Source organism: Gallus gallus, chromosome 20 (assembly GCF_016699485.2).
Source record: "Gallus gallus isolate bGalGal1 chromosome 20, bGalGal1.mat.broiler.GRCg7b, whole genome shotgun sequence".
Classification (NCBI taxonomy): domain Eukaryota; kingdom Metazoa; phylum Chordata; class Aves; order Galliformes; family Phasianidae; genus Gallus; species Gallus gallus.
This window is the reverse complement of record NC_052551.1, coordinates 13,804,334-13,831,413: the sequence shown is the minus strand read 5'-3', so window position 1 is coordinate 13,831,413 and position 27,080 is coordinate 13,804,334. Positions and strand designations below refer to the sequence as shown.

At 40.7% G+C, this 27,080-nt stretch overlaps 2 protein-coding genes across 27 annotated transcripts in view; one reads left to right on the top strand and one right to left on the bottom strand.

Moving 5' to 3' along the window:
- Positions 1-9,874, bottom strand: part of FAM65C (family with sequence similarity 65 member C) — a 229,984-nt gene extending 220,110 nt beyond the window's left edge. For 11 of the 26 annotated variants that reach the window (XR_006931879.1, XR_006931882.1, XR_006931883.1 and 8 more), the window contains exons 1-2: positions 9,727-9,874; positions 1,811-1,885 (exon numbers count right to left, since the gene is read on the bottom strand). The gene's annotated coding sequence lies outside the window, so the exon portion shown is untranslated. Of the gene's footprint in view, positions 1-889; positions 1,148-1,810; positions 1,886-9,726 lie in introns of those variants that run through there. The other 15 variants (XR_006931869.1, XR_006931875.1, XR_006931880.1 and 12 more) reach the window with 3 other exon arrangements.
- Positions 9,875-9,931: 57 nt separating this feature from the next.
- On the top strand, positions 9,932-25,914 carry PARD6B (par-6 family cell polarity regulator beta). Its single transcript, NM_001044641.3, has 3 exons — positions 9,932-10,221; positions 14,429-14,651; positions 21,497-25,914. The coding sequence occupies exons 1-3, from the start codon at positions 10,156-10,158 to the stop codon at positions 22,318-22,320; spliced, it is 1,113 nt and encodes a 370-aa protein (NP_001038106.1). The 5' UTR covers positions 9,932-10,155; the 3' UTR covers positions 22,321-25,914.
- The last annotated feature ends 1,166 nt before the right edge of the window (positions 25,915-27,080 follow it).

Below are 27,080 nucleotides of genomic sequence, written 5' to 3'. Positions count from 1 at the left end.
TTGGCACTATTACATGTAGCACTTATGTCATCCACTCCACAGAAATCAAGGCTGCAGCATGAAAGTGAGCAACTGCATGAAAAATGAACAGAAGTGAGAAGTTTGGAATATTCACATTCTATTAGATACCACATCTTTCTTAGACAACTCTCTCCGTTCAGCACAAAATGCTCCCTCAAATATATGTTGCATTGTTCACTGCCCTACAAATGATCTATGCTTTTTTTGTTTGTTTGTTTTAAAGCCTTTTCAAAAAAACTATGTAATGCCTCTCATTAAAAGGTGCAGCCCCCATATTACAGCTGTTAAATCACAGTTAGAGAGCGATTAAGTCTTGTTACCAATAAAGGAAATGACGGAACCAAGAGTTTTGAGCACTGGTCTGGTTTTGAGCACTGTCTCTGGTTCAAGCTCCCTCATTCAAGAAATATGTAACATTATTTTTCCAAATTCTTTCAAATTTTTCTGCTTGATGAACAAGTCAATTTCCATATGGCCCAACTTACTTAAAATTTATTAAAATGGGAAACTAAACTCTGTCTGAAGTAAACTGTAACTCAGTCATGACCTAAAACTTCAATCCATATTTAGGAGCAAGTAAAATACAACTAGCCCATACAGTGACACCTCCAAAACACAAACCAGAGAGGATGGCGCAAACATTGTCCTGCTTCTTTTATTCTTCCACCTGCTCCAGCCAGGCACTGACCTCCAAAGGTGTTTCCCGGCACGAACGTGTTTCCCCCTGGATAAAACGCTCCCGCATCTCCTAGCGCCTGTGCAGCCCTCGCAGGAACACCAGCATCCCAGCAGCCCGTAGACTCCAGGGGAGCCCTCCCCACCCCTCTGCAGGCAACAGGCACCCCTCTCGGTGTCCCGCAGCTCTCACCGGTGCGGTGCCGGTGCCTCAGTTGCCCCGCGGCTCTGGAAAGCTGCCCCTCTGCTGATGCCCGAAGCGGTGCTGCTGCTGCCACGCCGCTTCCTGATACCTCTCGCAGCCGGGGCCAGGCCGGAGCTCCGCCGGGACGCAGCGGGCTGAGCCGTTGCCTCTCTCTCTCCGCCCGGGGCCGGCTCTCCAGGCTCAGCTCCGCAGAGCTCCCGGCCAGCTGCCGACTACCCGTCCCCTCGGCAGTCTCGCAGCGCTGCCGCGGCGGCTGTCGGGGACGGGGAAAGGCCGCGCTGCCGGGAGGGCCCCGATAGCCGCCGCTTATCGCCGCCGTTGGCCACCCAGCTGCGCTCCGCTTCCAGGAAGCCGAGGCTCCGCAGCGGCTGTTTGCTGCTGGACGCCGATCGCCCCGTCCCGCTCGCTGCCTCCCTCCCTCCGACCCCCCTCATGCTGGCAGGGGGGCTGGGAAAGTGCAGCGAGGCTCCGGCACACGCCGAGCTTGCGGTCGCGGCTCGGACCCTCTGATATTAAGCAGGGCGCACCCGCAGCGCCCCCTCGCTTCGTGCAGCACCGTGCTGCGGGCCGACTCTGCACGCCGGGCCATCCACCCCTGCCCCGTTCTCGGCCATCACGGACGTTCTCACCCTTTTACTTCTCAGACATTTCCTCCGTGCTCTGATTTCCTCCATTTTCATTTTTCCCATTCATTGCTCACTCCTGTCTCTTACTCCCCTCTGAGACTCCGTCCTCCTATGGCCCTCATCTGTCTTTCCCCAATCACCATTTTTCTGTCTCCCATTGCCTTTCCCCATACTATCCTCCTCCAGGTTTCCTATTACCAAACGTGCGATGTGTTCTTTTGAATCCCTATTAACCAAAGCCCCCTCTGACCCTTCCTGCAGTACCCACCACTGCAGTACCCACCTCTTCCTCAAGCAGGCACTGCTCCTCAAGGACGAGCTCCCTTCTGCTGGCTTGTAGGGCACCTTCCAAATAAACCTGGCAAAAAGATGTGAGTTGGTGATGTAGAAAACAGCACAAAATCCTCCTAGGTTACTTGCCTCATCGTATGAGTCCACTCAATCACTCCTCATTGCTTTTGAACAATGTCTTGCCAGGCCTTTTGTAAACACCAACACTCAAATGTGTTCCTGCCTTGGGTTACAGTGTGTTTCATCCATCTGTCATTTTCCCCTTGTTTTTTTTTAGCACCATTTCCCTATATAGTTAGCAATTTGACTGACACAGCACAGGAAGCAAGGCACTGCCCCTGAAGAAAATGAACTGGCCATACAGAAGTTGGACATGCTCTCAGGAGAACTTCATTATTAACAGGGTTTGCTTCCCTTTTGATCATTCAGCAAAATTTAGAGCATATACAAGACTTTTCCATCCTGTATTGGGAGGATAAAACACAAACTAAAGATCTCAAGGCACCAGGTGACAGCAGATGCCACACAATAACTCTTTAGGGCAGAGGAAATGCTTTTAAATACCTTATAAAACTGTTTACAGGAAAGTCTTGAAAACAGAAGATATCTCACACAGCTGAAAATGTTTTTAAGAAAGTGAACAAGAGAATTAATACCCATGAAGATGAGAACAATAGAAGAAAAAAAATAGATGGGGTGGTGGAGTTGGCAAACAACTCTACTTCTTTGGGTTTCATATGTATTAGGAAAACCAGCACTGACATTCTAGTAACAGTGACTTTCACACCTGATCAGCTAAGAGCTTGCTTGGTGGAAAAAGATGACATCAGAGGTGGTGTTCCCAGCAAGACAAACTGCATGGGGATGTAAGTACGTGGACCTGCATATGCAAACATATTGCGTACCTAATAATTGTAACCTTACTACTACCACTGTTCTCTTGTTTTTTTCCTGGTATTTTGGGGTTTTACAATAATCACACTGTTTGAAGAAACACTCCCTTGGCAAACACAGCCACAGTGGTCTCACTCAGAGCGAGCTATGTGCCCAGCCTCTCTGCTCACAGCTGCCAACAGCACCAGACAGGCAGCACTGCCAGACATGTGCTCCAGCCCCAGAGGCACTGTGAGAGCTGTACCACATCATCTTCCCCTGCACAGGACTCTCCTGAAACATGGACTGTGAAATGCAACTGTGAGTATGGACTCATGCCTCAGAGTGCCAGCTCATAGCAGGGTGGAGCATGCTGGGACTATTTTAAATCAACGTAACTGGATTTGCAGGAGGACAGTTGTCAGAACACCAAATCTCTGCAGGAGCCCTACAAAACCACTGCTGAACAAGAAACCTTTACTTTTGGTGTCATTTCCCCCTGACCTATAACAAACTTCATGGACCAAACCCTCAGCAAACACAAACAGTTAAGGTTCCATTACTCCCACTACAGACATCCATATTTAATTCAGATGAGGACTGGTCTTACTTGTTTTTATTTCAGTTTATTTTTTTATTATCTTTGTTTGCTCTGTCTTCATCTGGTGTGTTTGTGCAGCTCACACTTGGTTTTGATTATTTTTAACTGCATTTCAGATTACTTGCTCAACCGTTTTGTTCACATTCTCCTTTTCCATGAAACTGTAATAAAACACTTGGCTACAGAACTTCCAAATTGAATACTGATGTTCAGTGCAGCTAACTATGCAGCAGGGTTCAAAGCAAGTTCTATAACGTAACAATTTACATATTCTTGAAAACAATGGATACAAACTAAAAGCTGTTGTTACAAGCTAGTTCTACATTCTTCTGCAATTTCCTTTAACATAAATACGTTTAGTAATCTCATGCATATGTAATACTCAATTGTTGCCACTATTACAATATTTACAAAGAAAAACTAAAACACAAACACTGAGATGTCTCTCAGACCTGAAGGGACATAAAAAAAATACTGGTACAATTTTCTCTGATGATCTCAACATACTTCACAAATATTAATTCAGCCACTCAACATTCATCACAGCTTCTAAGGCATTGTACATATTTTGCCTGTAAGTAGGAGACTTAGTAATGCCTCCTGTTTATTTCCATGGAAACTCCAGGAGATGCAAAGAGCACAATACCACTATTCGATAGAGCAAATTCTCAGCTATAAAACACTATTTTTCAATGTAGTCATCACCATTTGCTGTGCATTTTCACCAGCAATGAACAGGAGCCTTCATGCTGCACTCAAAAACATCTGCACCAGTGGAGGTGACCACTGTCAGTGTCACCACTGCTGAAATGCAGCACCACAGCCTCACTGTACCAGCATCCACTTGTTGGTCTCCATAAACATTCAGCAATTGTCGATGAATGTCAATGGGTGTCGTATTTTTTGCACAGAGGAATTCAATTCCTCCCCTTCGCTCCACACACACTTCCACATCAAACACCACTGTCAGACTGCCCCTCTGCTGCCAGCTGTCACACAGCAACAAAATGTAACAGGACATTGGTAGGAAGGTTCAGCTCCTACTGCCACACCACCAGCAGCCACCTCTAACATCACGGGCCAACATCACAAACTAGGAGGCATTACTTTCAGAGCAGCACTCATAAAAAGAGCATTCTACAATGAAATATTCAGGATGGTTGAAAAAGTATACATTTATTGTTCCAGTCCCACCAGTGCTCTGGAATAATCAGAATAACATCAGTTTTATTGTCAAAGTATTGGCTTAAGTGACTTTTGTTTCTAAAACCAACAGAACTACAGACAGAAAACCCTGAGAGACTGAAGTACTCAGGAAGATCCAGACTAAACCAACTTCTAACAAATGCATCTGTAAGCCAGAGCTCTGTTTATGCTAGCAATAGCTAATAACTCTGTAGTTAGTCTTCTTAATGGAGTCGTTATGCTGACCTGGAGAAAGCAATCCACTTCCTTACTGCTCTTAGTGCAAGTAAAATGTATGCTAGCAATTGCTTGTCTCTCCACCCTCTTTTCATTTTGCATACTTTTAATTTTGAAATGCTACTTGGATGCTTATGAACATGAAGTAATTTGCACAGAAGTAGATTATCTATCAATATACTGACTACGCACTTTTGCTACTATAACACAACAAACTTTAGACATCATCCCTATATGGAGGATATTTACTGAGCGTTCCTCTGGGTGTGCTATAGTAGAACTAATTTGTAGTTATATGCCTCCAGAGTTCTGAGCACGATATTTCTGCTTCTTTGTGCATCCCTCTGCCTGCACTGGAATATTTTAGCTCATGGTGTTACGGATCAGGAGGGAATGCCCAAGCAGCCGAAAGAAGCAGAGTTCTGAAGCAACAGTGGGCAGCGGCTGAACACACACAGCTTCAGTATTTCCAGATGTGACATACATGGAAGAACTGAACTGCTTTTTCTTCCCTTGGCTTGCTTTTTTCTGTTTTCGCTTATTACCACTGCATCGGTACTACTTGGTTAATAAACAGTGATGGTTCTATTGTATTATTGTATAAACGTCTGTCTGGGTAGGCTCTGTAGGTTCACGGTGGGTTTGATTTGTCCATGTGTGTGTGCAAAAAATAAGCTCAGAACAGCGAGCCAACAATATATTGAATTGTCTAAATACAGCGATTGTTTTATTTTTTCCCAAAATGTTGCTAACCTCGGTTTATGATTTCAGCAATAAATGTATGAAATACTAAAAAATTACAAGCTAAACCGCGCATTCAAATTACCAACACGTGTAAGGCCACGAGTGCACATAACGCACTGGGATTAAACGTGAGAACCAACGAGCAGCGCGGCGCGCGACACCGCCCCTCCGCAGCACGCCCCGCCCCGCGCGCCCCCTGCTGGGCACCGCCGGCACAGTCGGCGCCCTCCGAGCCGTCCTGAAGGACTCAGCTGTTAATTAATAATTCAATCATAATAAATAATAATGAACTGTTTTATAAAGTGCTGCCATTCCTTTTGCGATTGGCTGCAGATATCATTTGCAAAATTAATAAATTTTCTCACAATCAGACAAGCAACGAAAAGATTACAGATCCTGCCTTCAGTTCTTCAACGATCTCTGCCAATGCACTTTGACTCGGCACCGGGTCCACCCAGGGAACACAAACACGTCCTGAGCAGATCAGAAAGCAGCCAGAAGAACCAGGAGCTCAGGAAGAGCTCCATACCGAGACCCTGAAACAGGTTGTCCAGAGAGGCGGTGGGTGGGTGCTCCGTCCCCAGAGACACCCAAGGCCAGGCTGGACCACACCCTGAGCAACCTGATCGAGCTGTTGGTGTCCCTGCTCACTGCAGGGGAGTTGCACTAGATGGCCTTCAAGGGTCCTTTTCAACTCAAATGATTCTGCAATTCTATGAACCTAAAAGAGCATCTGGGACAGCACCAGCAAGGGACTTCCCTACAAAAGGGATTTATTACCGACTGAAGACAGAATAGCACTCAGACCAGCAGCACAGAGTGCTGAGCACCAAACCCTGCAGGGAGTGAGGACATGAAGCAGCGCTCTCCAGCCCAGATACAAAGGAAGACGTTCAGCAACAGGGGCTCAGCAGATAAAAGATGGAAGTATCAGGAGCCATGGCTGCTGAAATATTATCCTTGTTTGGTAAGAAATTGATTGCAACAGCAAACAAAACCTAATAACTTGCTCTGCTAAGCATACCGTGGGTAGTGCCAAGCAATTTTAAGAGCTATTGCAGGGCTTTCTGTATAAAACCATTCCTCTGTAGCAAAAAGTTACGTTCCCATTATGTCACAGATAGCACTGATGGCATCATTTATTCCAGGCTACAGCTACAGGCAGAGGACCCACAAACAGCAGTAAGAATCTTCTAAGAAAAGCTAAAAAGCAAAGTCTCTGTTCCAAAAAGTCTATCAAGCAGAGCTCTTTATCTAATTCTCTCTTTAAGAACAAGACAAAACTAAAATGCCAAATTCTACCAATGTGAAATTTAAAAGAAATTTCCAAGCAATTACCTTTGATCCACCATATTTTTTTCCCAATTTTTCATCAGGAATACTCAGTGAGTGCTGGAAAGGCAAATATGTGTTGCTTAAAAAATACCCTGAAGAAACAAAATGAGGTGTTATCTAATGAGCTATGCAGATCCAGCATCAGCACGGCCCCTTTTGAACCACCTTGGCCTTTAGGTTGCTAAGCCATACATACACACACGCAAGTGTTAGATGTCAGCTGATTAGTGCTAATGAGTTTAAATAATGAAGAATTTTCAAGCAAGTCAGAGTCATTAAATAGAAATGGATTGTGAGATAAGTGAGGGGAAAAAGCTTTAAAATTTTGTAATTGTTTTAGATAGAAACCTCAGGGAGTACAAATTAATTTAATTTGTGGCTTGCTAGGAAAGTATTTTCAGAAAATGTCAGACATTTATCACAACTAAAGCCCCAACCAAGAAATCACAGAAATACTCTACAGATCGCATACTGCGAATGGCATACTTACATAATTATTTGCAACAGATCCTCTATTAAAAGTCTGATACTAAAGTTTCAAGTCAGAGTTTTCATTAAGTATGAAAAGCACAAAGAAGACTGAGGTTGAATTGGAGCTCCCGTTGTCTATCCAATCTATCCTCAGCAGGTAAAATAGAATTAGTTCTTCAACTAACAGTGTAAGTATTTACTGAGCAAAAACAGAACTAGAAGTGCGCACTAATAATGGATACTTGCGCAGAAAGTACATGAATCAGATCTAGCTAGAAGAGGAGAAGCAGCCTGCAAGAATAAACTCTGTGTGTGAAAAGAAAGAGGCAGAACCTGTGGTACGATATTGTTCCTTACTATCCTTCTTTCCTTATTATCCTCTTTTTTAAATATATATAATATTTTTAAATAAAGTTTAATTTTCCTTTTTATTTTTCTCTTCCCATGGAAAAAAATAACAAATTACTCTCACCAACTAATGATCACTTTTGAGCTAGCACTGATTTATGCAAATAAAGAATAGTTTTAGTTAAATGTAAAAACTGCATAATCTTCAAGCTATTACAATAAAAGATGTCATAGCACATCAGTTGCAGTCAACGTGTATTGGCAGATATTTTGTTCTTTATCCTTGGGAGCGATCTTTCACCTCCTGGAAGAGCTGCTTGGAATACCATTCCACTTAGAAGTGGAAAATCTTGAGATAGGAAAGAAGTGTTACAGCAGGATCTCACTGTACTCTAAGGTGGACTTTGTGATCTAATTTTCTGATGAAAAGAAACAGAACAGAAGCCCTCCCAAAATGTCCCTAGAGATCCAGGGATTACAAAACCCAACCTGTCTTTCAACTTCACAGAAGCTGAAACTGAACGTGCCATGAATAGTCTCGACCAAGTCACAGGTTTTGTAGAATCTGTGACTAAAATAGCTCTGTAAACTTGCGCTACTCCTGGCCTCTCACTGTATCTTTAGCTGAAATCAAGCTGTTTATTGCATTCCTTCCTCATGCATCAGCTCCTAGTGATGAAAGCATGCCAGTGATTAATACTTTTTATTAGGTCAGTTCCAGAGACTTGAAATGAATTTGCCCTGACTCCTCAAGCATGCTACCACACCCACTGCATGGAACTCCAACCATTCTAGGAATGCAAGATAGAAAGAAAACATTATCTTAGGTGATACTCCATAAACCTATAGCAATAAAATCAGCTACATGCACAAATCACCTTCAGAAAGTTCTTCTTCCAAGGAAAATGGCAAACTAGCTGCTTTAAAAAACTGGGAAAGGCGTTCCATGTGCTTTCCGACAGCTCTTTAAGCAAAGCACAGCACAGAAAACAAAAACAAAGAATGGAAAGTAGTCCAAACATTTTTCAATTTCATAATTACAGTGTGACAGCATAAAAGGTTTTATCCAGGTCTTGTTCACACAGCTGTAATCCACTGTCTTCTACTTACAGGATCACAGACTTTATCAAAATGTATGGATTAGACTCTGCACGTGTTGTTTTGCAGCACAGAAACAAAGCACACTAGATATAGGACGGGAAGATGCGAATTAGCCTAGACGTGGTCTGACAGCAAATTATACTTAGCAATATCTTCCGTACTAATTATAGGTTGTCCTGGCTTAAGCGATGGCTGCAATTTCTTTGCCTTTGGCATGACAGGAGTAACATCAAGTGCACAAAACAGCACTGACTTGAAAGCCTTCAGCACGGGATTTTTGTATACTGACTTTCAGCTGAGACTTCAGTACCCAGCCGGACGCTGCCACGTCCCTCACAGAGCTGTGACAGCTCCCTCAGCGTGTGAGAGGATGGCACACACTGAGTTCTCCTCTACCAGGCTCACACATTAGGAAGAGACACATTTCAAAGGGTTGTTGACTTACACAGGTCAACCCACACACTTTCTGCCTATACACATAAAACTCCATAAATGAAAAGTCCTTTTTCTTCAGATTTTAAAGTGTACCATGGTCCCCCCGTTAAGGAGTTTTGCTGATACCTCTACCAAGGTCACTATGTGGACATTTACACAAAAATAATTGTTCCATCTCAGTATAACGCCAATAAACAAGGTTACAGAAAACCCCTCAGACGTATTACCGCATTATGAAAGGTGGTTAAAACAGAAAACCCCACCAACAATTCTACAGCCAAAGTGGACTTTGCAAGAGCATTCAGAGAGGAAGAGTTCGAACCTACAGCTCGATCTAGATACGTTTCACACAGCCCGTAGAGGCACAGCCTAACCGGGGCACCCCTTCCCGCGGCGCTCCCCGACACCGCTACCCGCCCTCCGTGAGGGGCGCAGCCCGCGGCCGGGCCGAGCGGAGCAGGCAGAGGACCGGACTCCGTCCGCCACTGCTTTGTTTGCACATCGGACCCGCCTACTGCAGAGCAAAGGTTACCAAGGCACATCCCACACCTGCCCCCTACAGAAAAAAAACACCGTACTTCCTCATCGCGTTACAGTTCCTCCGCCTTCTCCACTTCCACCTCCTCCCGCTCAGCGGGGTGCCACCCTCCATCTTGGAATCCCGCCGAAATTCCGCAGGTGCGCGGCCTCGTCGGCCTGCGGCCACTGCGCATGCTCGCGAGCGGCAGGTGCGCGGCCCCGCCCGGCGGCGCAGGCGCGGTGGGGGAGCCGCGCGCTGAGCCCGCCTTCCCGCGGGTGCCGCCGGCTCGCGGGGCGGCAGGTGCCAGGAGCCGCCGTGGCTCCGCCCCCTGCCCCCTTTGTGAGGGCGGAGGCGTCGCGGAGACTGTAGTCTGTGGGGTGGCCGTGGTTTGTCGGTGCGGTTGGCTTCGGGCTGCAAGGCTCCCGCTCATTCTACCCGTGGGCGCCTGGGGCGGAGAGAAGAGAAGAGACACCGAGCCTCCGGCAGCATGAACCGGCCTCACCGCGGGGCCGCGGGCAGCCGGGGCCTCGGCACCATGGAGGTGAAGAGTAAGGTGGGTCCCGAGGGCCCGAGTGGTCGGCGCGGCCCTGTGGGGGCTCCTGGTCGCGGGGCTCTGGCGGAGCCCGGTGGAGGGTTGACGGGGGGCGGGACCGCTGCTGACTCACTCACCTGCCGGGTGGTAGCGCGGCTCTGCGGGGCGCAGCGCGGCCTGGAGCGACCGGCGGGGCGGGGCGGGAACCGCGCAGTGGGGCTGCGGGGCGACGGGGGGTCTGAGGCGCTTGAGAGAAGGGTTGGTGGTGCTGGGCCCGTCTGTGCGGAGTGAGCAGGAGACGAGGAAGGGGATGGTGGTGGAAGCTTTGGGGATAGGAGTCAGAAGATGTGTTCTAGGGTCATAATTTATATGCTCTAAACCTCGTTCTTTGCCTACACTAGGAAAAAAGTGTGGTTAACTTAATGGCTGTGTGTTCCTGTGCTTGTTTCTTCCAGTACAGTAGAGCAGGTTCTTACAGTTAGTGTTTGTGGTGGACCTAAGTCCTCCTCTGCTCCCCATCATGCTGTGCTTCTCTTCATTCAGCGGCTTGTTAAGGGCTTTATGTGCTCTCATGAGGCCATGTGTGTACGCTGTGGCTCCTCACAACAGCTCTGGCTGTCAGAGCTCCGCAGGGCTCTGTCTGTCTTGTTGGCATTTCTGTATCCATTGCCATTGGTTTTTTTCCTCCTGGTTGTCCATAGTCTTGCTGGCAGAACTTCAGGGTTCTGAAACAGATCTTGTTTTTTATTTGCCTTATAGTCGTAGTATTTTGTTAGCTTGTCCTTTTGCAATTAATTGTGTTTACAATTGTAAATTTTAATATACATTAAATGTGAAATCTTAACTGGTGTCAAGCTACTAAAGAAATGTGTTGAGTTAAAATCCTTTTCCATCATCTAGGCAAACTGCAAGCATGTCTCTACGAGAGTGTGTTTTCTTTCATTGGTTTAAAAAAAAAAAAAGTACTTTTGTGCCTCTGTTTTTTGCTAAGCTACTCTACGGTCTGTTTGCTGCCTGTGCTCTGTTGCTTCCTGCAACCCAGGCATCCATTTGCAGCTTAGATGAGGCAGCCAGGAGCTCGGAATCTTTTTCTTTTCCCTTTTTTAAACTCTAGTGTGACAAGTGCTAAAACTTCTGCTAGAAAATATGTGGTTAGCTTTTAGAACCTGCATGGATGATAATTATTATTATTTTAAGCGTTCTTAACTTAACCATATAGTCATGTGTCATAAGGGCAAAGTCAGAGTGCTCAGGAATGCTTGGTTGCCATGATTCCAAATGCTAGTTAAGCATAGCTGTGACTGTGGTCAACGAAGAGTTTTTTTTAATTTATGCCCTTGTAACTTTGAAAGTAATCAGAACAATGTGTTTATAAACAGAATGCTTTTTGTCTCAGCTCAAGCCTCCCCTGTAGTGTGCTTTGCGTGGTTAAAAGTACATGTAGGGATCAGCTGTGAGATGCCTCCTTTGGCATTCTACAGAGAAGTTCTAATGAATTTGGGCCGTGTCTTAAGAGTGTATTATGAAGACGGTTTCAAAGCATCCTCTGAACTACTTGTTGCTAATGTGTTATTTTAAAGTATCTAGATTTAATGTAGCAGAGGAGTCATCTTCCTTCTATGAAGAGAAGAAAATCCCCAAAAGAAAAGCTGTGTGGGAGGTAGAGCACTGCACAGAATGCTCCCCTCTAAGTTTTGAAGGCTTGTCATCAGTGTACAATGCTGTACTTAGGTAGTCTAAATCAATAGTCGTGCCCTGACTGACAAAACCATGCCTGTACAACCCATTATGACTGGGAATAGTATTTTCTTTTACTTTCTTTTTTTTTTTTTTTTTTTTTTTGGTTTGGAATGACATCTAATGTACTGATAAGACAGATACAGTTGCTGGAGCTTATGTTCTGTTATTGTTGCTGAAGACTAATAGTGTAGCAGCAGCATGCAGTGTTAGACAAGTCATAAGGACGCTTCTCATAAGCAAGTCTTACTTAGGTGTGTATCTCTAGTGACTTCCTAGTATGTTGCCATAGCTTGTTCTGTGTTTTTCCAGATAAGCCTTCTGATTTTGCGTTTGTGTACTTCATTAAAGTTGCTAATTTTTCTTTGTGTGGTGTGGAATGCGGTGCAACATTTTTCATTTGATATCAACATTACATGAGATTAAAATAAACAATGAATTTTTGTAGCTTTTCTACTTTATCAGCTTTATAGTAGCACTGAGCATGTGGAAAGCTTTATTAGAGAATAACACCTGTGGAAATCGTGGGGGAAGAAATTAACATCACATGCTTGAAAATCTGTATCCTTGCTGCAATCACACGTTTGCTTCAAGTTGGGAGTAAGATTGTTGGTACTGTTCTTTTAAATCATGTCGTTGCTTAATTGTTCAAACTATGTTGTCTTTCAAAAACAAACAACTGAAGATTGATACAATGCTTGGAGAATTTACGTAGCACTCATACTTGAAATAGCTGAAGTAAGGTTCAGCAGGAACACGAGTCATGTTCCATCATTGACATCACAGTTCAGCACCGCTTCTGACGTGTAGGAAGCTCCTCCTGCAGACTGTTGTTTGCTTTGTAAGCACGTATGAATCATCCCTTCTGACTTAAAATTACTGAAATCAGAATATTTCTAGAATGCCCCCAGAGAATTCCATTATTTGAGAACTTTGAAGATGAGGTGTTAGAGGTTGTAGGCTGTTCTGCTGTGCCTGTTTGAGTCTGTGCAGTGTTAATGTGCTAACAATAGGGTCCTTGTCTCCTCATTTTGATGTCTTGGTATGTGAGAATTCTAAAGCCTTTATTCTCCAAAACTGTTTCAATCAGTGGTGAGGTAAGGGTTGGTCTGCAGCCTGGTAATTTGCACCTTCCCACCTGCTGTGTGTAACACCTACCTGAGTATGTGATACTGAGACTTGAACTTTCTGGCAGTATTTCATTCTGCATGACCTTGTTTTCTGCTTAAAATTAAACTAGATAAATAGTTTAAAGGGATGTTCATTGCTGATCAGTGACAGAATTGACAAAAATGCCACCAACCATCTGTTTTATATTTTGTAGTGAGTAGCTTATTGCTCTTCTAGATCTCTTACAAGCTGGAATCATTTAGAAACCTGGTTGTTATGATGTCTTCATTCATTTTAGTATCCCTATTTCTGTGTTGTGTGTGTCTGATACAGAGTGTTTGGAGGAATTGCTATCTAATACTCCTTGTTCTGGAACTTGTCTGTGCTGGACAGAACACCATAATCTGACCAGTTTATACCAAATGTTTACTTCTTTGTGCTTAGTTTAGTCTTTCACCAACTACCACTTAAGCATTGTCAGCATTAGTTGTTAAAAAGCTGTAGGTGAGTGGAATAGGGGGCTGGATTGTTTCTTAGGCCTTTATTTTGTGTTTTTTATATGATCACACATACTAAGTGCAAACGCTTCCCCTGAAAGTACGATACTACTCATTAAATGTGTGGGGATCTCATGTCTTCTCAATCTTGTCTGTTTTAAGCCGTGGATACAGCTAGATTTTAAGAGGCTGTCCAATCCAGATTCATTTTTTGATTCATTCTTCTGAATGCTCTTGAGGAGCGGCTGGTTGCTTCCTTTTATTTTCTTCCTTCAGAAAGAAGCAGAATTGATATAAGAGCATCTCATGAAAGTTTCACTGCACACAGTTTGTACTGAAAGTCACCAGCTATTCTTTATATCCATTGAGTCAAAGTGGCTTTTCACTTCTGTTCAGGACAACTAGGAATATGAACAGTACAGTCTTGCATATATTAACCATAGCCATATATTAGTGTATACATGCAATTCTAAAGCGCTCTGAAACTTCTTAGAGAAATTGCAGGTGGTCATGTGCCATAGGAAGTTGGTCATACTCCTTCCTGTACTTGAGCTGCCAACATCAGTACTGGACATCAGTTCTCCCCCTTACCCAGAACATGGCTTACTTCATAAGTGTCTGAGAATCTGCTATTATTCTGGCACTAGTTTGTCACCCTAATGCTACATTCCTGTATTAGTGAATGCTTTGGTGTACACAGATGAAAACAACTTATGAAAACTTTGGGGAGGAAAAAATACCACAATGTAAATAGGAGTTTTATGCCTCTACAGAATCACTGTTTGTAGTTCATAGTGCACTCTTAATTGTAAAACATTCAAAACGTTTTTGTGCTTGAGTTGCATGTTAGGTTTCCATATTAATAAGGATATATTTTGTTGTAGTTTGGAGCAGAATTTCGGCGTTTTTCTTTGGAGAGGTCCAAACCTGGGAAGTTTGAGGAGTTCTATGGATTGTTGCAGCATGTGCACAAGATACCCAACGTTGATGTTCTAGTGGGATATACAGATGTTCATGGAGATCTGCTGCCCATAAATAATGATGACAATTATCATAAAGCAGTTTCCACTGCCAATCCCCTACTCAGGATTTTCATTCAGAGAAAAGGTAAGCGTGCTTGGAAAGTGGGTAATAACTTGTTTATAGTTATACTGTTTACTCAGTATGATGAATGGAGTAAATGCCCTATTTCATTGTGTTGAATTTCACAACTGTAGGTGATGAGATTTATTCACATCTCTTGCAGAGTTTCCTCAGGCAGCCTGCTTATACCTCATGCCTTTTGCTTGTATTTAGTTTGGTTGAATAAAATCAAGTTAAATCTATAGCAAATGCTTCTTTCTTATTTCATTTCAATGAAAATGAACTTTGAACTCAAGATTTCTAGGCTGTTATGCTCTGTATGTTGGACGTATTTCATTTAAAATTCCAGTCTTGATTGGACAAGGGGAAAAGCTGTTACAGGGTGGAAAGGAATACTACTGCATAAAGTATTACATGTGAATGTAGAGACTATTTTTAATGTACTGCTTCTGTGACGCTTTCCTGATAAAACAACGTGGAGCTTTCAAAATGACAGTGATTTTAATCAGCCATTTTCAAGTGTGAATGCTAATTAGTTTGTCAGTTAGCTTTTAAAAATAGTATGTATTCTAGGTCCAAGTTCTATTGTCTTTTTCTAGTGTTTGCCTTCATCTGTGAAGCTGAATTCTGTTTTGAAGTTGTATGTGTTCTTGTCCAGAAGAATATATTCAATGTAAAGATCTAAAGGGGATGGGAGGATGGGGAGCATAGGGAGCATGGAGTCCTAGTTATGTGACTTCAGATTGTTTTAATTCAGAGAACAAAGAAAACTGAATTTCTACGCCTGTTGATTTTCTTAGTTAAATACGGGGGGGGGGTGTATGTGTGTGTATGAATGCAAGTGTGAAATTCCTGTATTGACAAACAGTCAAGTGATTGTTCTTTAAGTAACACACCATTTATTGCTCAGCCATTTTGTAAATATGTGTGCTGTTTCTGGCTGTTGCTTATCAACAGGCTTGTTTTCCCTAGAAAATACTTGGGCACCAGAAGCTTTTATTGACATTCTCACTCCAAAGTAATAATGTCCACAACAAATGATCTGACACAAAAACAGTATTCAAAAACTGTGGCTGCTTGCCAGCTGCTGTTTCTGACAATGCATTTGTTTTGTGTGGAGTTTAGTATAGTAAGGTCTGTATGCTTTCATTTCTGAATTGTCAAGGAGATGAACTGTTTATGTTAACAGAATGTAGATGTAGAAAAGGTCTATGATTCTGTTTAATCTCCTACAGTAGCCATATGACAAGGACAGATAAGCCACTTTGTCAGACTAGGATTATTGAGGTTACATTTAACACCATATGGTTTTTAAATTGTTGCTGGTGTTAAACGCTTAATGCTAATGTTACTATGGTTACATCTATAATGCTTTGTTCTTCATACTTCTTAAAAGTATGATGGATTACTTTTATGTTTCTGGTGCAAGGAGTTGCGAATAGAATTGATAGTAATGCACAACTAGAAATAAGATTAACCCATTTAAGTTTACAATGCCAAGAACTGATTGTCAGAAAAAGCTGTGTGGAAAATAGTCCCTGTCAATAGGAACTATAGTCTTCTGGCTCTAGAGTTTTAGGTAATAAGGAACCTAGACTGGCATATAAATCCAGCACTGTACTGCATTCTGTGTTATTTGGTCACTTCTAATTATCTTGAGGTTGTGAATCCATTAGCATCCTAGCTGTGTAGAACAGGGACCTGTAGAATGGAAAGCAAGTAAATATTTATTCTATACATTATTTTTGATAACTTAGTTACAAATAAGGCTGAGCTGCTTGACTTTGAGATCTACATGCAGCAGTCTTACTGTTCAGGTGTGTGTGGTCCATCTAACTGCACAGCTTATTGTCTGTACATCTATGAATTTGAGAATTGAATGTTTGAACTAATATCTGCTATTAATGGGGATGCTTTGATCTACACTGCTCTGAAACTATAATTAACAATAAGCAATTCAAGTAAACTTTCTTCCTGTAAGGTTTGTTGTGGCTTCCATAAACTCTGTTGAATCACCGAAAGATTTTGCTGAAAAAATCTTTTAAAAATTCTTATAGAGCAGAACTTTCTTTCTTTGTATTCCCAACAAGAGTAGCTGGGAAACTTAAGATCTTTGACAAAAAGTTATTGCTGGCTGTGCCAGGTGGCAGCATGGAAGAGGGAGTTTGTATTGTTTTAAAAGATACGAAACTTTATCATGTTCTCTTGCTGATCTAAAGATAAATTTTTGAAAGCTGGTATAAGATATGAGTAAACGACAATAACATCAAACATAAATAATCTTGGCCCTGTATCCAAAGAAAGCTTTAAGGTTGAGAGTGTCAGGATTCTTTTGTGATGTTAGCAGTATGTGACAGTGGTGATGATGGAAGTTTAACTTTAAGGAGTATTGACATGTCAGAGTAAGCATGCTTCTATCTTATGTTCACTTTTGACTCTTAACTTATGAAAACTGGGAAGTTACGCATCCAAAGGACTTATGGTTACTGTTTGATGTGGTAAGAAACCTGGATATCCTTTAATGAAATTATCCATCCTCTCAGGTTTTTCTAACTATAACTAGTATTTCTGTAACACTTGCTTCAGCATTAAGTCTAAATTAGAATTTGTTATAGCATGAGTTACGGCTATCAGTTTGTAGAAAAGTTGCCAATTGAAATTTCATCTAGGAGCTTAAGAGATTAACAGGTACTGCTGACATCTGGAACTTAAACATTGAACTGCTGTATCATGATTAAATCCAGATGTATGGGAGTCACTCTGTCTGTGAGAAAAGTAATACTGTGAATAAAAGCAAGGAGGGGGAGATTGTCCCCACAGACACTGAAGGGCAATTTGGTATGGGGGGTTTTGTGTTTTGAATACATTTATCTTAAGGACAAGAAATTAGGCCATTTAGCATCCATAAAAATCACTTAGAATTGTGTATTGTAATTTCCTATTCTTACACATCATGCCTGGTGCACAGCCTTATAGAGTAAAAAGCAGGTTCTTAATTCATTTCTGTTTCTTGAGGTGAACTTTCTTTTTCCATTAAACATTTTTTTAAAAACAACTTTCTGGAGAATATTCCTTTGTGTCCTCTTCCTAAAAAAAAAAAAAATATGGGTTTCTTATAATTTGGGCCTAGTTAAGAGATGACTTATTGGGCCTTATTTGAAAATGGTAAGTTGCATTCTTATTCCAACATAATCATGATTTGGGGTTTGTGCAAATGTTAAGTTACTCTTTGTGAATTACATTGGCTTGCCAGTAGATCAGGAAAACATTGTGAATGTCTTGAACAACATTGAATTGAAACCAGATTTGACGCTTGCAGTCAGTTTTAGATTTCCTTCAGTAAGTACATACAGATCAGTGCCACCTTGAGTTTGAAATTGCTAAGAAACAAATCACTCCAATGCTATGTGGCCATTCTCCTTAATGTTATCTGTAGTTAATACCTTGTCTTGTGGCTTTATGCCAAAATATCTTTCACTGTAGCTTTAAACTGATTAGCTAGGTGCCAGAACAAAGATGTCTTTGTACTCAAGAGTATTGCTTTAACTTCTCTGCTGCTGAACAAACTTTCTAAACAGTTGCACTGTTTGGATGAGATATGGAGAGATGAGTTTTCTTTGTTGACCTTTCATTATTCTTTTTTCCCCACAAATTATGCAACTTCAACTGTATTTCATAAAGTTTGTACTAGTTTTGCATCATTAGGCTTTTAAGACTAGCCATGATAGAAAAATCAAAGCCTCTGCTTCGATGTTTTGGCATATAACTTGTAACTTTGGTATACTTCAATTGAAGTATCATGTAACTTGAAATATATTTCTAAAAGCAAAAGTGCCAGCTCAATGTTAAGAATTCTAATGGTATTTGTTTTGCAAAAGACTTCTGAAGTTCATATCTATTCCAATATGTATTCTTCTGTTGGTCTGTTTAAAAAGCACTTCTCAGTCTGTTAGTCCACACTGACAAATTCATGTATTTCTTTTAAAGTTAGTCCTTCTGCAACTACTCTTCATGTTTCACTAGTATGAGAAATTTGGTTTGGACAAAAGTGCTAGGCCACATTGGCTGATGATTATTTTTGTGTGTTCCCAAAGTGTCTTGGCTAGGAAAGAAAACTATGAGAAGCTGTGTGACTAGTTTTAGAGCAACTGTTGGGTAAGGAGCACAGAAGCTAAGTGGGATCATCTGTGAGATCCAGTAATTCTTCTGGGATGTACTAAATGCCTGTTTGTTTGTATAACTGGTGCATTCCAGGTCTACCATCCAGGCACAGAAGACCTGGCTGTAGCAGGAGAGGAACTGTGCTATGTGCCTTCTTTGAAGCTGGAGTTGTTTTACTGACCAGCTGGAGGAAGCTGGGAGCTCAAATATGGCATACACTCTGTCATATCAGATGTAGAAATTACTACATACTGCATCTGAATCTTTGACGAGAATCTGAATTTGTGTACTTGAGATTTGGTTTTGGTGGATATCCTCCATGAATACTTTTGATGTTGCAATACTTCATAGGGATAGAAGAGGCCTTATGAGAAAATGAATACCTACCTGTTTTGGTACAGCTTTCCTGTGTACAGTTTCTAAACCACTTACTGCATTAAACCCAGTGCTTCACTTGTACTGGTGTAAGTTAGTACCTATGTGCTAGTGCTTCCATCAGCACTCTGCACTGTGGGCCAGAATGGTTTGTGTATACAATCCTCCTCTTCCTTTTTTTTTCCCTTAAAGAGAGCTTACTCTTTGTATGGCAAACAGGTATTGGACCAGAGAGATTATCATGTTATAAAGGAGTAATGAAATAAAGAGCTTACCTGTGTCCTGGGCTCACAGAAGGGCTCCAAGAGGAGTGATCACCAGATAGAGATCCTTCCTCCTTGGGAGTCAGCCCTTAAATGGGGTCTAGGAGGGGTGCAGCCAGGCTCCTGGCTTCTGGTCACTCAGGTGAAATTGAGTTCACCTGTGCCCCTGTGGCTGACTCAGCACTTGCCTCAGGTGGTCAATCAGAGGTTCAGGCTGTGATTCAACAGTTCCCATACACTCTAAATAAATGTATGTGTGGCCAAAGGTCTGAGTAATATCGAACTAATTAGTCAAAATACATTCAACTTGGTAATTAGCTTCATGGAAAACTTCCACCAAAAAAAAAAAAATATTTTGGAGCAATGTTATATTAAATGCTCAGAAACCTGTCATGTAAATGCAAATCAAAATGGAAGTTTCTTAAAATCAGAGTTCTAGAGTATAAAAAATCTGTAGTACTTAAGCACGAAATGCACAGAAGTTTCTGAGAGATAACTGAGTTCCATGCCAGCTGCTGGTAGGGGAAGGGAAAACTCACGACCTAAAAAAATAAACTTTGCACTTATTAGCATTCTTACTGAATTCTAATATTCAGGTCACTGTTATCTGTTTGTATAAAAGTCTGTATTATCACTTCCTTGCTTCCGTTATGTATTACTCTGTATTTAAATGTGAAGGCGTTTAAAGCAAAACCCTTCTAATTTCTTATTTCACAATTGCCCTTCTTCTGCAAGCAGTTGTAGTTCCAAATTAAAAAAAAAAAAAAGTGAAGCTATTACAACTCATTGAATTACAAAAATCTTCACAATGTAATGACCAGATATTGAACTTGAAACTGGTTTGGTTTGTCAGTAGATAAAAGCAAAGCATCTACTCTTACTTTTACTTTGATGATAAATTTAATGCAAAGATTAAAATAACTGCTTCATGTTGTCTGAGAACTCAATGTGTTAGTTTTCAGCTATGTAGTACAGGATTATTAATAGCTGATCTCCAGTCAGATATCTCAAAACACATTTTACACAGTGTTAAGCTTGCATTTGCACAAGTGTTATGCAGTAAAGACAGTCCACCTATTACATGCTTTGGGGAGGTGGATTTTTTTCTTGAGTGTTTTTAAATTGAGCCACCTTTTGCCACAAACTGACTTGACTCTCTCAGACGTCCGATGAACAGATCTATTTCTAAAGCCTCCTTGCTTGATGTTAGATCTAATACTTTCATTTAGTCTTTTCTGCTTAGTTTTTCTGCTGAAGAACAGCTGATTAAAAGAACCTTTCAAACTCAGTTCATTGTTTTTGGAGTTAGAGTATACTTAAAATGGAAGCTTCCTTTGGAAAGTGGGTGTTGTTTGGACAAAAAAAGTTACTTCTGCAGAACACATTTATTTCCATTAGAAATATTTGTATGGCTTAGATTCTTCTTTATTAAAAAAGAAAGCATACACACCTGATTTGTGCACTTTCCTATCAAACAGTGGCAACTGCAGCATTGCTTGTACGAACAGTGTTGCTAGAAGTATGTGTGTGCAAGGTCTCTTTGTTTCTGTTCCACAGCCGTTTTACCTACATTGCATGGGGGCAGGGAAAAGAGTGTAGAATGCAATAAGGTTTCTGGAGTTTGAATCCAGGTCACTTGGATCACTTCCAGGAGCTGGGCAATAATGGGTACTCTGGCTGCTTTCCCTCTTTCATTCTTTCTTTTCCAGTGATCTGAAACTTGAGGAGAGAAAACTAACGAATGGAATTACTCTGAATAAAATTAAAATGTTTCTAGGAATGTACTCATTCTTTCCATTTCTAACCTTTCTCGGGCAGCTAGAATATAGTTCTTTCTCTTTTACTCTTTTTACTTTTTTTGAGCTGTTCTTTCCTTTGGTAACCTTGCAAGCCTTGATGAATTGTGTTGCATCAGAGCTCTTGTCTCAAGTATAGAGAGAAACATTTCTACTGTAGCAAGCCAGAAACCTTCTAGACTAGATTGTTCATTCTGCTAACCTAAAACATGAAAGCAGTGCTATATGACCTACATATAAAGCAATCTAATCATCAGTGTGCTATGTCTTACAGAAGATGCAGACTACAGTGCCTTTGGTACCGATACTATGACAAGGAAGAAAAACGTCTTAACAAATGTGTTGCGTCCAGATAATCACAAGAAGAAACCACACATTGTCATTAGCATGCCACAAGACTTCAGACCAGTATCTTCTATAATAGACGTAGATATTCTTCCAGAAACCCATCGCAGGGTACGACTTTACAAGTATGGAACTGACAAACCCCTTGGATTCTATATACGGGATGGCTCGAGTGTCAGAGTAACGCCACATGGATTAGAAAAAGTTCCAGGAATTTTCATATCCAGGCTTGTTCCCGGGGGCCTGGCTCAAAGCACAGGCTTACTGGCTGTCAATGATGAAGTACTGGAGGTGAATGGAATAGAAGTTTCAGGAAAAAGCCTTGATCAAGTTACAGACATGATGATTGCAAACAGCCGTAACCTGATCATTACAGTCAGACCAGCAAACCAGAGAAATAATGTTGTGAGGAACAGTCGGAATTCTGGCAGCTCTGGTCAGTCTACTGAATCTAGTCTTCCAAGCAGCACACCAAATATTTTAGCAAATTTCTTGCAAGGAGAAGAAGAGAGTGATGAGGAGGACATCATTATTGAAGATAGCGGTGAGCCACAGCAAATTCCTAAAGCCACACCTGCCAGCCTAGAATCATTGACGCAGATTGACCTGCTCCACGAGCCAACCCAAAATGGCTTCCTTCCTCCCAGTGAGGTGAACTTGAATCAGTCAGCATGCAACATTAGCATGGAATATGAAGTACAAAACCCAGATCATAAGTCATTAGAAGAAGATGGAACTATAATAACACTATGAAATTACATGATGTGCTTTGTACTGAGCAAGGATGCTATACATTTTTGATTTGGCATTATATACGCTGTTTTATACCTCTCCATTGTGCACTGCAATTTGCTCAGAAGGAGGAAAAGATAGTAAATGTAAGAAATTCACAATGATGTAAGCTGACTGACTGCACTTCCATGTAAATACTTCACAAATATAAAAAATAGTTGATAACTGACTGAAATTTAAATTGAAGGTGAAGGATAGCTAAGAGATGGCTGTGAGCTTTCTCTTAACGGTACTTCTATTTGTTTTTTATGCAAAATACCACTGGTTCTGTGGCATTAAACTTCCATTAGTGTCTGAGGTTGATTATCTAATGTGCTGTGGTTTCATGTTCAACTGAAGTGCTGCTTATATATGACGGAGCCACTTTAGTTAGTTCATTCCACTTCTGGACCTCTTCTTGACTGCTGACAGAGCTGTCTGTATGGCTCTGCGTATGAGAAAGCAAAAATAAGCAGGAGGTGGGCCGAGAAAGAGGTACTCTTAGTCAAGTTCCTGAGTCATTGAGCAACTGCAGTATGTGAGGAGGTCAGCAGCTTATCCTCAGATAGCGCCTTCTGAGACTGACTGTCCTGTTGTGAGTGTGTAACCACAGGCTCGTTAGTCATGTATCTGTATTGTTTTTAATTTGCCTTTTGTCATGAGTTTCGTTTTACTTTCAATTACACTACGATTTTAAAACACAAATGTGAAGCTTTTAACACTTGTGTATCTCAGACCCATTCTTATTTTAGTTTGCAATATTTAGGACATCGTCAAATTTAGTTGCTAATCTCAGTGAATATTAAAGAAATCAAATGTAAACTTAATGCTATAAAAATAACATTATATAATCCATGTTTTAAAAAACAAAAAGCAGTCCTAGCAGAAGCTGTAAAGATTTCTGCTAGCAAAGCTTGTCGTTGTGAGTCTAAATGTTGTGAAAAATGACTTTCTTCACACCTACACATTTAAAGCAGCTTAAATTGACTTAAATCCGTGTACTTAGAAAACAGTTTGAAATCAGGATAAGACTTTAATAGAACTTTTTTGAGCAGTATGATATTAAAATTTTTCATTCTAATGAACTAAACTGTAAATGCTGATCTTCCTGTGCACTGCTGACTGTCTTGAATATTATAGAGCTGCTGTGTATAAAGCAAAATACAGATGACAAGTCCTGATACTGCAAAAGCACAATCAAGCTTCTAGCGCTCTCTCCCCCCCTTCTTAGGAGCTTCTGTTTTACCACCTGGCACTCTGTTCCCTACCCAACTCTATTTTGGGAACATAACTTATTGCAGGAAAATTAGATGGGAACTAATAAAGTTGGGAAGAAGGTGAATAGAGCTTCTCAACAGGGATCCAACAGTCTGAGTCAACCTGTAAGAAAGCAGTAGGATGTGACCAGTTCTGTACTGTGCTTCCAGGTTCCTGGAAGCGTCTTCTGCCCTGTGGGGAGAGATGGAACAAGCAGCAAAGGAGACAAACTTTTTTTTTTCTTTTTTCTTTTTCTCCCCCAGTCTACTCTGAGGGAACATCTACCTCTGGTAACTTTACTAATATGGGGCTAACTAGAAGTTTAGTATTAAGGCATCTGCACAAGGGTTCACAGTGTATCAGAGGCTAAAAGTGTATTTGATTAAGCTTTTTGTAATATAAACAAAATTGCTTCAGTTGTTAGTGGCATTAAATTTTAATGCATTTGAATTTGAAATTAATAATCTTGACATTGGAGTTCAAATCTCGCGGGTGTTGAAGTGTTTTACTTACTTTTGCTAATTATTGATGTGAAGTAACGATATCCACTTAGTGTGAAATGAAGAAAATAAATCTTCATTCTGCAATATGTAAATTCCAATAACATTTTCTGACAGTGCTGCTCTATACTTCCTTTACTAAAGGAAGATTGTTTACTTTAAAGTATCTTCTTCTTCCTTTATCAAAGACTTTCCTTCCTGTATGAAATCATCAGCTGATGGTGACTTTCATTTACTATGCTAGTTTGCACTTCTGTGCCTTTTGTTTACTTGAATGTATTGTGAATAATTAAAGGAGTAAAGGCACTTGGATGAGAAAAGAATGAGGGCCGTGGATACAGAAGATGAACTGGTAGCATACTCAATGCTCTCATTCAGAGGATGTGCGCTGTGGGTCTGCTGTGGTGCATTAGTGTTTTGCAGCTTGGATGCAAGATGAACTATTAACTTAAGCAGGAGGGTTGATTCTGAGAATGCTAATTACAGAAAGTTACCTTGTAACTTACTGCTGAAGTACAAATGCCCAAAGTTAGTGTGCTGCCAAACTCGTGTGTTACCCAATTTGTACTTCAACAGGTGCATGAATATGTTGGAGATGTACACCGGCATGAAGGGTTTGTAGAAAACTAACGAGAGTCCCACTATAAATTGCATGGAAATTCATCTCTTAGGACATTTTCTGCAATTCTATAATCTAATTGATCTAAATATGTGAGATAATACTCTTGATGAGTAACGTTCTGTTTTATAGGAACTTAATAACACACATAGCAAAACTAAGCATTTGGGATTTGATTAAAACAAAACACTAAGTATACATACTAAAAACTGATATTTAGATTTATTTATGGTTACAGGGACGGGCTGCACAGCATGTAATTGCTAAATGCTGCAGTGACCATGAAGTTTCTGAAGTTCTTCCACATCTTACTAATGTATACACTGTTAGGAAATATTTTTAAACTGTTACTTCAGGATGATCAATGGTTGATTATGAATGGCTAAACTTTATATATAAATGGTACTAAGGCTCAGTATAGGGTTTTTAAAATATGCTGATATCGTTAGCCTTTCATTCACTACCTCCTAAATTTTTAACATCTTTATAATTTTCTCCTTGGAAGAAAGTGCTTAAAGGCTTGACTGTTTCATACAGATTTTTATCTTTAGCTAAAAGAAATCCAGAAGTGATAGTGAGGTTGCTATGCGTGATTGATAAAATTAAGCTGCTATTAATGTAATCTTTGTGTATTAAGTATCCTGTATATGTAAACTGTATTTTCAACCCAGATTTTATAAATTAATTTATAAATATCCAAATTACTTCAAAATGGAGCAGAAAACTGAAGTTCCTTTGAGTAGTGTTATATGTTGTATATGTGCATGGGGGAAGTCTTTCCTTCATTGCAGCTGGTAGATAAGTGCACCTTACTGGGAGAAACAAGCAAATTCTTCATAGAATTAAGATGCATTTACTTTGAAGTTCTGCTCTGGTACTGGGGAAGTCAAGCCTAACTGTGAATCGTATGTTTTTCCTCAGCTGAATTAAATTTAGGGCAATGTTCTCACAGCCTGTCTTTAACGTGTATTTTTGTGAATATTATGTATTTTCTAATTAAATTCTACTTGGAATGTGATTTTTACATGAATGAACTTGTTTAAAATGTCAAATATCAGTATTTTTCTTACAACTTATGTATGTATAATGTACATTGTTAGCTCACTGAATGAAGATTGATTTTATGAATCTAGCTAGCTGTAGCTGTATATTAGTCTTATATTTTTACAGACTGGAATAATAAATGGATATAGAAATAAAGTGGTTTTTTTCTTAATTACTTTTAGACATGTAAAAATGAGGAAGAATGCAATGTTTGCTAATTCTGAAGTGTGAATGTAGATGGGCTTCTGCTTCCTCTTGGGCACTTGGAACTTCTGTTTCCTCGTGGGCTGTTTTCACATTAGCCTTAATGTTTGCTTCCTCTGCTCCTTTCTCCAAAGCAAATCTTACATGTGGAAAGCGTGCACTGAAACTTGTCCTTGGGTGCTGTTGACTGACCTGCGATGTGCTCATTCTATGATTCCTACAGTAGCTGCTAATAATGAATTTTGCATTCTGTCACTTGCCTGAAGGCTACTTATGGTAAAGCATAGGACATGAGTCTGGAAAATGGTTCTCTCTAATCTGTCACCACTGTCAAATGCTGCTGGTGATTTGGAGGTTTTCCTTTACTGTAAGTATTTGTTACAACTGTATTAATGTTTTAACTTGTACCCACTCCCCTTACAAATGTTTTCTCCCTTATTGAATGTATTGGCAGCCCTTGAAAAAATGTACCTGGTGCCAGAAGATTTGAGTTTCTTTAGGTCTTTTTGCAACTGCTGTTCTCAGAGCAAGCCACAGAATTTCTGTGCTGTACCCTCCTTTACATGTGCACAACTGTAGGTTCATTTGTTTGGTTCAGTATTCTTCATGCTTGTCTGTGGGAGATAAGAGACTGCAAACAAATGCTGTATTTTAATATCGGTATGCAGCTTAAGGAACCTGTTTACTTCATCTGTGCTCTTGAACCTGAATGCCTTTTGCCTGGAAGAAATTTCTTTGCACAGAACCTGACCGAGCTTTCTTAAAAGGAATGCTCAAGTTGGCAGGATGTTCTTGAAATGGTGTCAGATTCAAAAATTCATACTGTATGAAAATTTAGATGTAGTGTTTTTCTAACTTAAAATCTTCTAGTCAAATACATAAAGCTCTGAAACATTTCTAAGTTACTGATTTTTTCTGTAAAATGTGAATTGCTGTGGGAACGAGTTAATTCCTAGTATTGCCGTTGAGATTTAAGGATCAGATATTCTGAATGAATTGAATGCTTTAAAAAAATAAAAAGAGCAAAATCTGAAAGGTTAATAAGGCTTTTTAAGCTGGACTAATGCTAATACAGACCCAGAGTGAATCTGCAGTGAGGGCACAGTTCAGAAGCTGAT